This window comes from Rana temporaria, chromosome 2 (genome assembly GCF_905171775.1).
Source record: "Rana temporaria chromosome 2, aRanTem1.1, whole genome shotgun sequence".
NCBI classification, from domain to species: domain Eukaryota; kingdom Metazoa; phylum Chordata; class Amphibia; order Anura; family Ranidae; genus Rana; species Rana temporaria.
In genome coordinates, this window is record NC_053490.1 from 204,608,274 (window position 1) to 204,621,644 (window position 13,371).

The following is a 13,371-nucleotide window of genomic DNA, read 5'->3' on the forward strand; positions in this document are numbered from 1 at the left end:
CAATCCTGCTGTGTCACGGAGATCTCCGTGAAACACAGCGTTAACAGTTCCGGCGCGCTGTGTTAAATGTCCCGCCCTCCTCCTCCTAGAAGACTAGCTTGTGTGATAGAGCCAGTGTGCTGTCTGTCACACAAGCTGGTCTAGGAGGAGGAGGAGGGCGGGACATTTAACACAGCGCGCCGGAACTGTTACAGTGGGGGAGCATCGTGACAGCCAGACTGACACAGCACAAAACAGTAAGGAGGCTGTGAAGTGCTTACAATGGGGGGGGGGGGGCTGGCTTGCGATTGTGAGGGGAGCTAAAGTTTATTTTTAATGATGATGATGGGGGGTGGCTATATTGTGAGAGGAGCTAAAGATTATTTTATTGATGATGATGATGATGATGATGATGATGATGATGATGGTGGGGGGGGGGGGGGTGGCTGGATTGTGAGGGGCGCTAAAGATTATTTTAATAATGATGATGATGGTGGGGGGTGGCTGGCTTGCGATTGTGAGGGGAGCTTAAGATTATTTTAATAATGATGATGATGATGGGGGTGGGGGGGCTGGCTTGCGATGGTGAGGGGAGCTAAAGATTTTTTAATGATGATGGTGGGGGCTGGCTTGCAATGGTGAGGGGAGCTGATGGGTTTTTAATGATGATGATGGTGGGGGGTGGCTGGCTTGTGATGGTGAGGGGAGCGGATGATTTTTTAATGATGATGAAGGGGGGGGGGGCCTGGCTTACGATAATGATGGTGGTGGGGGGGGGGGTTTAAACCAGGGGTCCTCAAACTACGGCCCGCGTGAATTTTTAATGATGATGATGGGGGTGGGGGGGCTGGCTTGCGATGGTGAGGGGAGCTAAAGATTTTTTAATGATGATGGTGGGGGCTGGCTTGCAATGGTGAGGGGAGCTGATGGGTTTTTAATGATGATGGTGGGGGGGGGGGGGCCTGGCTTATGATGGTGAGGGGAGCGGATGATTTTTTGATGATGAAGGGGGGGGGGGCCTGGCTTACGATAATGATGGTGGTGGGGGGGGGGTTTAAACCAGGGGTCCTCAAACTACGGCCCGCGTGAATTTTTAATGATGATGATGGTGGGGCTGATGATTTTGTAATGATGATGATGGTGGGGGGGGGGGGCTGATGATGGTGAGGTGGGCTGATGGTGATGTAATTAATGATGGTGATGATGGGGCTGATGATGTAATGATGATGATGGTGGGGGGGGGGGGCTGATGATGATGATGTAATGATGATTGGGGAGCTTGCAATGTTCTTGATCGGCTTGCAATTAATAATTGTGGGGGGGGGGTTGCAATGAGGGGCTTACAATGATGATGGCGAGGGGGGCTTGCAATGAGGGGATGATGGTGAGGTGGGGGGGCTTGCAATGATCATGATCGGTTTGCAATTAATGATTGTGAGGGGGGGGGCTTATAATGATGAAGGGGGAGGGTTGTATTTGTTCCCATTTTGTTTTTTTCACTTCAAAAACATATATGTGCAGTGTGCATAGGAAATTGCTCATAGTTTTTTTATAGTCCGGCCCTCTAACGGTCTGAGGGACAGTGAACCGGCCCCCTGTTTAAAAAGTTTGAGGACCCCTGATTTAGAGACTAGGGTAAAGACCATTTACCCTATAAAACGTGAAATATATTCACCTCATTGTGTAAAACTTCTTCGTCCATGGCACAAAAAAGGTGATTCTTCTTCTTCTACTCCATTTCTCAACTGGAGTCGGATCCTAATAAGCCAGTCCTAGAGTTTGAAGACACAAAAGATGAAGAGAATGTTGAGGAAATGATAGCAAAAGCTGTGGAAGTGTTTTCTCCCCCGGATTGACACTGCATTGAAGAGGGAGCTTCATACAACCTGCAAAACCACCATCTTCAGAAGCCCATTGCTCCTCAAAACCTGGAGCACTGTCTGCTCTAAAACTTCTTCAAAATCTAAGTTCAACCCTTCCTTTCAGCACAAGACTTGGCTCCCCAAGGCCACCAAGTATTCCCCACATCTGTTATTTACTGCCTCAAGTGCAGGCATCAGCAAATCCAGAGAGCCAGGCAATGCTAGCGCTTTTTCATATATCGACACAAAAATGTTGATCTTGCTGCATTTTTTGCAGTGCATCACAATGCACACTGATGAAGTTTGAGTACAATGTCCCCCTGCATTGGTGTCAGAGGTGGAATATTAACTCCCAGCATTGGTATCAGTGAACATAGTAATAATTCTCAACGCTGGTGACAGTGGACACATTAGAAACTTGCAATGTTGGTGTCGGTGGATGCAGTAGTAGCCCCAGCATTGGTGTCGTGGATGCAGTAGTAGCCCCAGCATTGGTGTCGGTGGATGCAGTAGTAGCCCCAGTGTTGGTGGATGCAGTAGTAGCCCACAGTGTTTGTGGATGTAGTAGTAGCCCCAAATGTTGGTAGCACAGTTAAGCAAGGCCATTACCTGGTCTTCTCTTTATACTTTTTCTAAATTTTACCAGTCTTCTGCTGATGCAGCTTTTGACCTCGGGGTTCTCAGTGACTCTCTGAGGCTGGTCATTTGACCCTTGTTGCTGGGCCTGTTGGCAGAGTTAGGCTTGCCTCATTGTTGCCCACCCTTCCTATTCATTGCTTTAGGATGTACTGGTGTACAGTTGAGGTAGAGGAATTTTGACATGCCTGTAAATTCCACATCTTGGCATACACAGCCCCCCCCCCCTCTTTCATTCCTTGGTTAACTCTCCATTGCTTGTAACAAAACTGAGGACTTGATGAGCAGGGTATGGTTGTAGGGGAGATGCCCTGGGGGAGTGTCTTCTAAAGCTTTGCCAGTGTCCAGTCACCTGAAGATGCATACTGATAGTGTGTCCATGGTGTATGAATATTCCACCTGTCCTGTACGCCAAGATATGGAATTTAGGGCAAGTTTTAATTCTTTTCTAGGCTCATAATCAAGTGTGCTTGCAAAATGGAGAAAAGTTGTATTTCACTTTTATTACAACCCCAATTCCAAAAAAGTTGGGACGCTGTGTAAAAATCTACATGGAAACAAAGAGAAATGACTTGTAAATCTCATAAACCCATATTTCTTTATCGTACATCACGGGACACAGAGCGGCATATTCATTACTATATGGGTTATATGGAGTACCTTCAGGTGTTGACACTGGCAATCTCAAACAGGAAATGCCCCTCCCTATATAACCCCCTCCCATAGGAGGAGTACCTCAGTTTTTACGCCAGTGTCTTAGGTGTTGGTCATGGTTTAGCTTGCCTCCGCATCCTTGGGATTAGGTGAGCTACCGGTTCTGTCCAAAGGCCTCAGCGCTAAAGTGGTCAGTAACCGGACCCCAAACCCTTGGGGTATAGCCCATAATGCTTTTCTTTTTAGAGAGCTGGACCCTGGGCCCAGAACTTAGAAACCTTTGGGTGCCTAATGTTTCTGTTGCCAGAGTGCTATATGGGCCCAGGACAGTGGATCCTTCATAGGAACCCAGGGCCTGAAGGTCTAGACATCCCCACGGAGATGGGGGAAGATTGGGCCTCTTGCTTGGCAAAGTCCTGCGCCATGGAGCAGGTAAGTGAGGGGAAAACTTGCGGAACTTGGTTCTTAGGGGGTTCTGGGGGGTCACAGGGGACATGCCTAAAGTTATGCGCTGCATCTGGCAAACTAGTCACATATCTTAAAGATAGGATGGCTCTATGTGTATTTTTTCCCCATAAGAAGTGACCTCCCTTGTAGTGTTGGAAAAGCATTGAGTGGGGCCTGTGTGATATAAAGTGTATGTGTGTGTCAGAGAGCTATGCTTACCTGCAAGCCTCCAGGCGATGCTCCATTAGTCTTCCTCCTCAGAGCCTGCAAGCAGGCAGAACGCTGACCTCCTCGTGGTTCCAGCTGGAGCAGAGAGGCTCCCTTCCCCCCAACCCCCCCCCCCCCTATCGGCAGGCGCGCGCGCGCGTTCACGTGTTATAGGCGCAATTCGCGCCGTTCAGCTGAGGGGGGAAGTGCGGGTCAGTGGTTTAAGGAAGGGGCGGCCCTTCCTTTTTTTCGTTCCAAACAGCTCATTCAATACATTGGAACTGGGGAGGAAAGACCAGAGCGGCAGCACGGGGCGCCGAGGACACACAGTGGCCAGAAAGAATATTGCAGTCTTCAGAAGACTGTTTTCAAGCCTAGAAATAGGCTGTTTCTTTTCCATCTCATAGTTTTTCTTTGCAATACTACTCAGGGGGGACAGAATGCTTTTTCTTTCCTGGATTTGAAACAAAAAAAAAAAAAGTCATCTAGGGGAGAGGAAGCATTTTTTATCCCCCAAACAGGTGTTTGGGCAATTAACTATTTATAGTTCCAAGTACCAATAAACTAGCAGGTGTACCTCGGTAGTGTACCATGGCATCCGGGTCAGAGGGTACAAGAGGTGGGGATTCCCCCAGAGAGTCTGAGGTCTCGGACAAAGTTATGCCGCTACTTTCCCCACAGGGAACCTTGGGGCCATCGGGATCTGGGGCTGGAGCTGGCGCAGGTCAGTCCAACCCTAAGATAGTCACAGACGAGGTATTACTCACCTCTTTAAAGGAGATGGAGAAAAGAATGGGAAAAATGATAGCCACAGCTATGCGGGGCAGTAAACGGATTAGATCTCCGTCGCCCGAGCGCGGACCCTCAGAAGAGGAGGTCCTTTCCTCAGGAGAATTGGACGACCTCTTGGACAAGGACCAAGTAGGTTCAGGGATCGAAGATCCGGATACAGAGGAGTCTGGAGCAGTCTCCCAAGGGGAGAGCTGGTGGATTCAAGCCTTAACGGACTTGGTCCATAATGCATTCAACTTGCCAGTACCAGATCTCCAGGTATCTACGGTTTCAGCTTTGGGCTCACTGAGGGCGCCTCAGAGCAATGCAGTATTTCCGATCCACCCTCTACTAGAGGGAGTTTTGTTCCAAGATTGGAACAAGCCAGATAAAATCTTCTTACCACCTAAAAGATTCTCTGCCCTATATCCTATGGAAGATAAATTTTCCAAGAAATGGGCTACTCCTGCAGTGGACGCAGCCATCTCATGTATTAACAAATCATTAACATGCCCTGTAGAAAACATACAGGTATTCAAGGATCCAGTTGATAAACGCTTGGAAGCACTACTTAAGAACTCCTTCACTACTGCAGGGGCAGTAGTACAGCCAGCTGTGGCTGCGATTGGGGTTGCTCAAGCATTATCGGATCAAGTTAAGCAGATGCTTAAACTTATTCCTGCCCAGCAGGCAGAAGAATTTTCGGATGTCCCTAGGGCCATATGTTTTACAGTAGACGCAATTAAGGATTCTATCCAGCAAGCGTCACGTTTATCGTTATCCCTTATCCATATGAGAAGACTCTTATGGTTAAAAAACTGGGAGGCCGAGCCCCCATGCAAGAAGCTCCTGGTAGGGTTCCCCTTCCATGGAGGACGGCTCTTCGGAGAAGACCTAGATAAATACATTCAAACCATTTCAAATGGCAAAAGTACTCTCTTGCCAACTAAGAGGAAGTTTCAGGGGCCTGCGTTTAAACGACAGTACTCCCCTGGGCAGGGGCCCTCTAATGCCAAACAGTATCGACGGCCTCCTGCGAAAGCAGACTTCGGCTTCAACAGCAAATCACAAGGACAGGCTGCTAGAGGCAGAAAGCAGTGGTTTCGCAACCCAGCAAAACCAGCCCCCAAGCCGACCTTATGAAGGGGCGCCCCCACCCACGAAGGTGGGGGGAAGGCTGCGACTCTTTTCAGAGATTTGGGAAGCCAGCATTCCCGACGAGTGGGTACGGTCTTCCGTGGCCACGGGCTACAAAATAGATTTCCTAAGGTTTCCTCCTCTTCATTTCCAGGAGTCGAGGATTCCAAACGATCCGGAGAAAGGAGCCGCATTAATGTCGGCATTAAATCATCTACTTTCCCAGGAAGTAATAGTAGAGGTACCAGTCCTGGAACAGGGGCTAGGTTTCTACTCCAACCTATTCATCATCCCGAAGTCCAATGGAGATGTCAGGCCAATTTTGGACCTAAAGATGGTAAATACATACCTAAAGATCCGCTCATTTCGGATGGAATCCGTGCGGTCAGCAGCTACCACACTCCAAAAGGACGACTTCATGGCGTCCATAGACATAAAGGATGCCTACCTTCATCTTCCAATTTATCGGCCACATCAAAAATATCTACGCTTCATGGTGGCTTCGCGTCACTTCCAATTCGTGGCGCTTCCCTTCGGGTTGGCTACGGCCCCCCGGGTGTTCACGAAGGTCCTAGCTCCAATCCTAGCCAAACTAAGGATCCAAGGGGTCACGATCCTAGCATACCTGGACGACCTCCTAGTCATGGATCACTCGTCTCCCGGCTTGGAGCGAGCAGTGGCCCTCACGGTCCAATACCTCGAGAAGTTCGGCTGGGTCCTAAATCGAGAAAAGTCAGCTTTCCTGCCCACAAGGCAGTTGGAATATCTCGGCATGAGATTAGACACAGAACAACAAAGAGTGTTTCTACCTCTGAGGAAGGTCAAAGCCGTCAAGGAATTAATCCTACTGGTTCTAAACAAGAAGGAACCGACTATTCGCCTATGTATGAGGTTACTAGGCAAGATGGTGGCCACATTCGAGGCGGTACCATACGCCCAGAGCCACACTCGCATCCTGCAGGCAGCCATCCTGTCGGCATGGAGCAGAAGGCCACAGGCCTTGGATATCCCGTTGCCGCTCTCATCAAGAGTCCGACAAAGTCTGTGTTGGTGGTTAGACCCTCAGAATCTACTGAAGGGGAAGTCTTTCAGCCCAGTGGCTTGGAAGATAGTGACCACAGACGCCAGCCTGACGGGCTGGGGAGCAATTTTGGATGGTTGTACTCGCCAAGGTACTTGGGCAACGCCAGAGAAGCAGTTGCCCATCAACATCTTGGAGCTCAGAGCTGCTCGACTAGCCCTCAGGGCTTGGACGTCAAAATTGCAGGGGTTCCCGGTGAGAATTCAATCAGACAATGCCACGGCCGTGGCATACATAAATCACCAAGGGGGAACCAGGAGTCAAGCCGCTCAGAGAGAGGTGAGCTTGATTCTCCTATGGGCAGAGGCTCATGTGCCCTGCATATCGGCAATATTCATTCCAGGAGTGGACAACTTTCAGGCGGACTTCTTAAGCCGCCAGACTCTATTGCCGGGGGAATGGTCTCTGCATCCACAAATCTTTCAAGCACTCTGCCAAAGATGGGGAGTGCCGGACGTGGATATCATGGCATCGAGACTCGACAAGAAGCTAGACAGGTTCATGTCCCGCTCAAGGGATCCGATGGCCTGCGGAACCGATGCGTTGGTTTGCCCTTGGCATCAGTTCAAACTTCTTTATGCGTTTCCCCCGCTCCAGTTACTACCCCGCCTGCTGCGCAGGATCCGGGTGGAGCACATACCAGTCATCCTGGTAGCTCCAGCATGGCCCAGAAGGGCATGGTACTCACTAATCTTAAGGATGGTAGTGGGAGACCCTTGGACTCTTCCTCTACGGCCAGACCTGCTATCGCAAGGTCCGATCCTCCACCCTGCCTTACGGCATCTAAATTTGACGGCCTGGAAGCTGAATCCCTGATTCTCAGGGGTAGAGGTCTGTCTCAGAAAGTAATCTCTACCCTAATCAGAGCCAGGAAACCGGTCTCTAGGGTGATTTATTACAGGGTCTGGAAGGCCTATGTAGGCTGGTGTGAGTCCAAGCGATGGCTTTCTCGCAAATTTACCATCGATAGAGTATTAAGTTTTCTCCAGCTAGGAGTGGATAAAGGATTGGCATTAAGCACAATCAAAGGACAGATTTCTGCTCTGTCAGTGTGGTTTCAGCGGCCGCTGGCCACCCACTCGCTGGTTAAGACCTTCCTTCAAGGGGTCTTGTGTATTAAACCTCCAGTTAAATCCCTGCTTTGCCCGTGGGATTTAAACCTTGTTCTGTCAAGTTTACAGAAACAACCGTTTGAGCCGTTGGCTGAAATTCCTTTGGTTTTACTGACAAGGAAGTTAGTATTTTTGGTCGCCATAGTTTCCGCAAGAAGAGTATCGGAACTGGCGGCCTTATCCTGTAAGGAACCATATCTTATTTTTCATAAGGACAGGGTCGTTCTCCGCCCTCATCCTTCCTTCCTACCGAAGGTTGTATCCAGTTTTCATTTGAACCAGGATTTGGTATTACCATCCTTCTTCCCTAAACCTACTTCCAGAAAGGAAGGGTTGCTGCATACCTTGGATATCGTCAGGGCCATGAAGGCCTATCTTAAAGCTACAAAGAAGATCCGGAAAACAGATGTGCTGTTCATATTACCGGATGGGCCCAAGAAGGGGCAGGCAGCTGCAAAGTCCACCATTTCTAGGTGGATTAAGCAATTAATCACTCGGGCCTACGGCTTGAAAGGGTTGCCTCCTCCAGTATCATTAAAGGCTCATTCTACTAGGGCCATGGGCGCCTCCTGGGCAGCACACCACCAGATCTCTATGGCTCAAGTTTGCAAGGCGGCAACCTGGTCTTCTGTCCACACGTTTACAAAATTCTACCAGTTGGACGTAAGAAGTAAGTCTGATACAGCCTTTGGGCAGGCAGTGCTGCAGGCTGCAGTTTGAGACCCTCGGATTCCGGGGGCTCCTCTTTTTTGAGTTAAATTTAAAATTTAAGATTATTTTTCTCAACTAAGTTGGATTTATTATGATTTGAGTATTTCTCTAAATTAAATCCTTTTGTCTTGGAGATGTTCTCCCTCCCCTCATTGTGAGCATTGCTTTGGGACATCCCATATAGTAATGAATATGCCGCTCTGTGTCCCGTGATGTACGATAAAGAAAAAGGGATTTTTAATACAGCTTACCTGTAAAATCCTTTTCTTGGAGTACATCACGGGACACAGAGCTCCCACCCCTCTTTTTGGGGACCATTTTGGGAGGCATACTGCTTGCTACAAAACTGAGGTACTCCTCCTATGGGAGGGGGTTATATAGGGAGGGGCATTTCCTGTTTGAGATTTCCAGTGTCAACACCTGAAGGTACTCCATATAACCCATATAGTAATGAATATGCCGCTCTGTGTCCCGTGATGTACTCCAAGAAAAGGATTTTACAGGTAAGCTGTATTAAAAATCCCTTTTTTATTCACAATAGAAAATAGAAAACACATATCAAATGTTTTAAACCAAGGCAATATAACTTTAAAAAAAAAAAAGAGTATTTTTGAAATTGATGGCAGCACCACTTGTCAAAAGTTGGGACAGGGCAACAAAAAGCTGGCAAAGTGGTACTAACAAGGTAAAGGTGGAAGAACATTTTGTAACTTATCCGGTAAATTGGCAACAGGTCAGTAACATGATTGTGTATAAAAAGAGCATCTTAAGCCAGTTAGACGGTTCGATTCAAACCATGTATGGCAATGCTGATTGTACACAAGTTTGATCGATCTATCAATTTGGGTAAAGCCAGCTTGTCGTATTTTTATGCCATTAGAATCGCAAATGAGGAAAACCAGAAACTCTTTCTCCAATTCTGCAGAACTGCTGTCATAAAAAGCTTTTTTTTTTTTTTTTTTTTTTTCTTCTCCTTTCTTACAGGTTGTTCAAAGAATATTTTATAATGTAAATAGGTCATGGTCTGGTCGCATTACATGTGCAGAACTCAAGAAGAGCAACTTTCTACAGGTAAGACTGAATGCTTTGTCTTGATACAGGTTTTGTCACCCCCCCCTTGTGTGCCTTACATGAACAGTTGTCTTCCATAGAAAAACAGGCAGAAAAATTCTTGTGGAGCTCTGCAAACCACTACAATTTTTAGAAAACGTGTGGTATTTGCTATCCTTTATTTTCCGTAGAGAAGGGAAGAACGGGGCCAATTTGGACCACGTTTTTTCAGGCAAGATTACATAACCATGTAGTCCTTCATGAGAAAGACTGCAAATACTCTCAGCAAAGCCTTTATTATACTTCTGTGTTTTCTTTAATTTTAGCACATAGCCTTACTAGAGGAGGAAGACATCAACCAATCAATAGATTATTTTTCATATGAACATTTCTATGTTATCTATTGTAAATTCTGGGAGCTGGATACAGACCACGATTTGTATATTGATGAGCAGGACCTTTCCAAACACAATGATCATGGTAGGTCAACCTTTTGAGTGTTCTGTATCATGTAAACTTGTATCATTACTTTTTACTAGGCATACCACAGAAAGTTCACATCTATTAAGCTAGAATAAACACAAGCATTCTGAGCACTGAACAGCTGCACATTCCTGTTTGTTTATCAGTGTGTTCTACAGTGCCTTGCAAAAGTATTCACCTCCTTGGCTTTTTACCTATTGTCTTACATTGCAGCCTTTAGTTAAAATTTTTTATCTGAATTGTATATGATGGATCAGTGCACAATACTCTAAGTTAGTGAAGTAAAATTTGAAAATGTACATAAAACTATTTTTCAGGTAAAAAACAAACTGATAATCTGCAGCGAGTATGTATTCACCCCCTTTGTTATAAAGCCCATAAAAAGCTTCAGAAGTCACATAATTCGTAAAATGATGTCCACCTGTGAGTAATCTAAGTGTCACATGATCTGTCATTACATATGCACACCTTTTTTGAAAGGCCCCAGAGGCTGCAAGAGGTACCACTGACCAAACACTGCCATGAAGACAAATGTAAGGGACAATGTTGATGAGAAGTACATGTCGGGGTTAGGTTATAAAAAAAAAAATCCAAATCTTTGATAATCCCTAGGAGCACCATCCAATCTATCATAACCAAATGGGAAGAACATGGCACAACAGCAAACCTGCCAAGAGAAGGCCGCACACCATAACTTATGGACCAAGCAAGGTGGGAATTAATCAGAGAGGCAGCACAGAGACCTAAGGTAACCCTGGAGAAGCTTCAGAGTTCCACAGCAGAGACTGGAGTATCTGTACATGGAACGACAATAAGTCCATACGCTCCATAGAGTTGGGCTTTATGGTAGAGTGGCCAGAAGAAAGCCATTACTTTCAGCAAAAAACAAAATGGCATGTTTTGAGTTTGCGAAAAGGCATGTGGGAGACTCCCAAAATGTATGGAGGAAGGTGCTCTGGTCTGATGAGACTAAAATTGAACTTTTTGGCCATCAAAGAAAGCGCCATGTCTGTCGCAAACCCAACACATCAAACCACCATGAAACATGGTGGTGGAAGCAGCATGCTGTGGGGATGTGTTTCAGCAGTCGGGACTGGGAAACTGGTCCTAGTTGAGGGAAAAATGGATGGTGCTAAATACAGGGATATTTTTGAGAAAAACCTGTACCACTCTGTGATTTGAGGCTAGGACGGAGGTTCACCTTCCAGCAGGAAAATTACCCCAAACACACTGCTAAAGCAACACTTGAGTGGTTTAAAGGGAAACATGTACATGTGTTGGAATGGCCTAGTCAAAGCCCAGACCTCCATCCAATAGAAAATCTGTGGTCAGACTTGAAGATGGCAGACAAGTGCAAACCATCCATTTTGAAGCAGTTTTGGAAAAAGGGGAGTTACCGCTTCAGGAGGGTATGCTGCATAATCAATAGCTTCTCAGGAGACCAGGAGTGCCGGAAATGCACAAGGCAAATTATAAAGGCTTAGAAGAATGGACAGCCGCACTTACAAAAAAAACCTTGGGTTGTCTTTATTTACAAAAAAATGACAAATGCACTACAAAGTACAGCAAAACAGTGTAGATGGCAGCCTACACGTTTCACACTGCGGTCAGTGCTTAATCAAGCCATGATCAAGCACTGACCGCAGTGTGAAACACGTAGGCTGCTCTCTCCATTGTTTTGCTGTACTTTGTAGTGCATTTGTCATTTTTTTTAAAGACAACCCAAGGTTTTTTTTTTTTGAAAGTGCGGCTGTCCATTCTTCTAAGCCTTTATAATTTGAAGCAGTTTTGCCAGGAGGAATGAGCAAAAATCCCAGTGTTACGATGTGACAAGCTCAATAGAGACTTATCCAAAGCGACTTGGAGCCGTGATGGCCGCAAAAGGTGGCTCTACAAAGTATTGACTTTAGGGGGATGAATAGTTATGCACATTTTTGTGTTTTCTCCTATTTGTCTGCTTCACATTAAAAAAAATCTTCAAAGTTGTGGGCCTGTTCTGTAAATTAAATGATGCAAATCCTCAAACTATCCGTGTTAATTCCAGGTTGTGAAGCAACAAAAGGCAGAAATGCCAAGGGGGTGAATACTTTTGCAAGGCACTGTAAAGAAGAACTGTCTGTGTTCAACATGGCCACCAATCATATACTCCCTTTTCAATAAGAATCTGCTTGATGCCTGTGGACAACAAACAGTTCTTGGCACACATTGATATATTTGGAGTATTGCTGTGTATTGTTGGTGACATTTTTGCTGCTAAATATAAGTATAAATCAAAATCAGTTTGCTGTTAAACATACTACTTAAAGTTCTATTTTGTGTTGTCATTTATGAGGTATTCTTGATACCGAAAGCTTTGAGGCGTGTGGCTTATGTTCTCGGCACCTACTATGGCATTGACTTGTGTGTTGTACACTTCTACCTTTTTAGATATTCATTCTTCCTTTAAAGCACCTCCTACAAATATGGGCACTTTTTTTAGTTTTTTGTTTTTTTGTTTTTTTTTTATAAACCTATGAAAAGAGAAACATACTAATGTTGCACATTTTTTTTTTTCTTACCCATAGCCCTATCTAGCAGAATAATTGAAAGAATATTCTCAGGAGCTGTAACACGGTAAATAGAACATTTGTGTTCCATTGGCATTTGTATTCTAGCTGGGTAATGAAATGCTGTCTGACAACATTTTGGTGTCTTACATTTGGTAAGACCTGGTATAGCGTAGTCCTATTGTCAGTGTTTGCAGGCAAAACTGACAAGTGTAGCTGGATGCGTACAAGCCTTAGATGGCCACTCTGGCAGCTATCTACACCTGTCTAAAGTAACCATATCCGTAAAGTTTCAAGGATCTTATTTCTCTGTATAGTTTTTTTATAATGCATTATTATTATTATTATTATTATTATTATTATTATTATTATTATTATTATTATTATACAGGATTTATATAGCACCAACAGTTTGCGCAGCCCTTTATAGCGTGAGAGCAGACTGGTTACAATACAAGTAAATACAGAGGGAATCAGAGGGCCCTACGCATTAAAAATTATTAAGAATAAATAAATGCAGACATATCGGTTCTTTCCATTCTCTTTCATTCTCACTGTAATGCCGCGTACACACGGTTGTTTTTTGTCTTGTAAAAAAAAAGTATTTTTTTCTCATGGAAAAAAACGAAGTTTTTCAAACTTCATTTTAAAAAACGACGTTGCCTACACACCATCAAAATGCTCTAGCAAAACGC

At 45.4% G+C, this 13,371-nt stretch overlaps 1 protein-coding gene across 3 annotated transcripts in view; it reads left to right on the top strand.

Annotated features, from left to right (window-relative positions):
* The window catches only part of PPP2R3B (protein phosphatase 2 regulatory subunit B''beta), a 102,921-nt gene that overhangs the window by 67,416 nt on the left and 22,134 nt on the right, over positions 1-13,371 (top strand). For all 3 annotated transcript variants that reach the window (XM_040336272.1, XM_040336271.1, XM_040336273.1), the window contains 3 exons: positions 9,582-9,668; positions 9,974-10,127; positions 12,695-12,743. In XM_040336272.1, the coding sequence (XP_040192206.1) occupies positions 9,582-9,668; positions 9,974-10,127; positions 12,695-12,743 (290 nt within the window). The remainder of the gene's footprint in view (positions 1-9,581; positions 9,669-9,973; positions 10,128-12,694; positions 12,744-13,371) is intronic.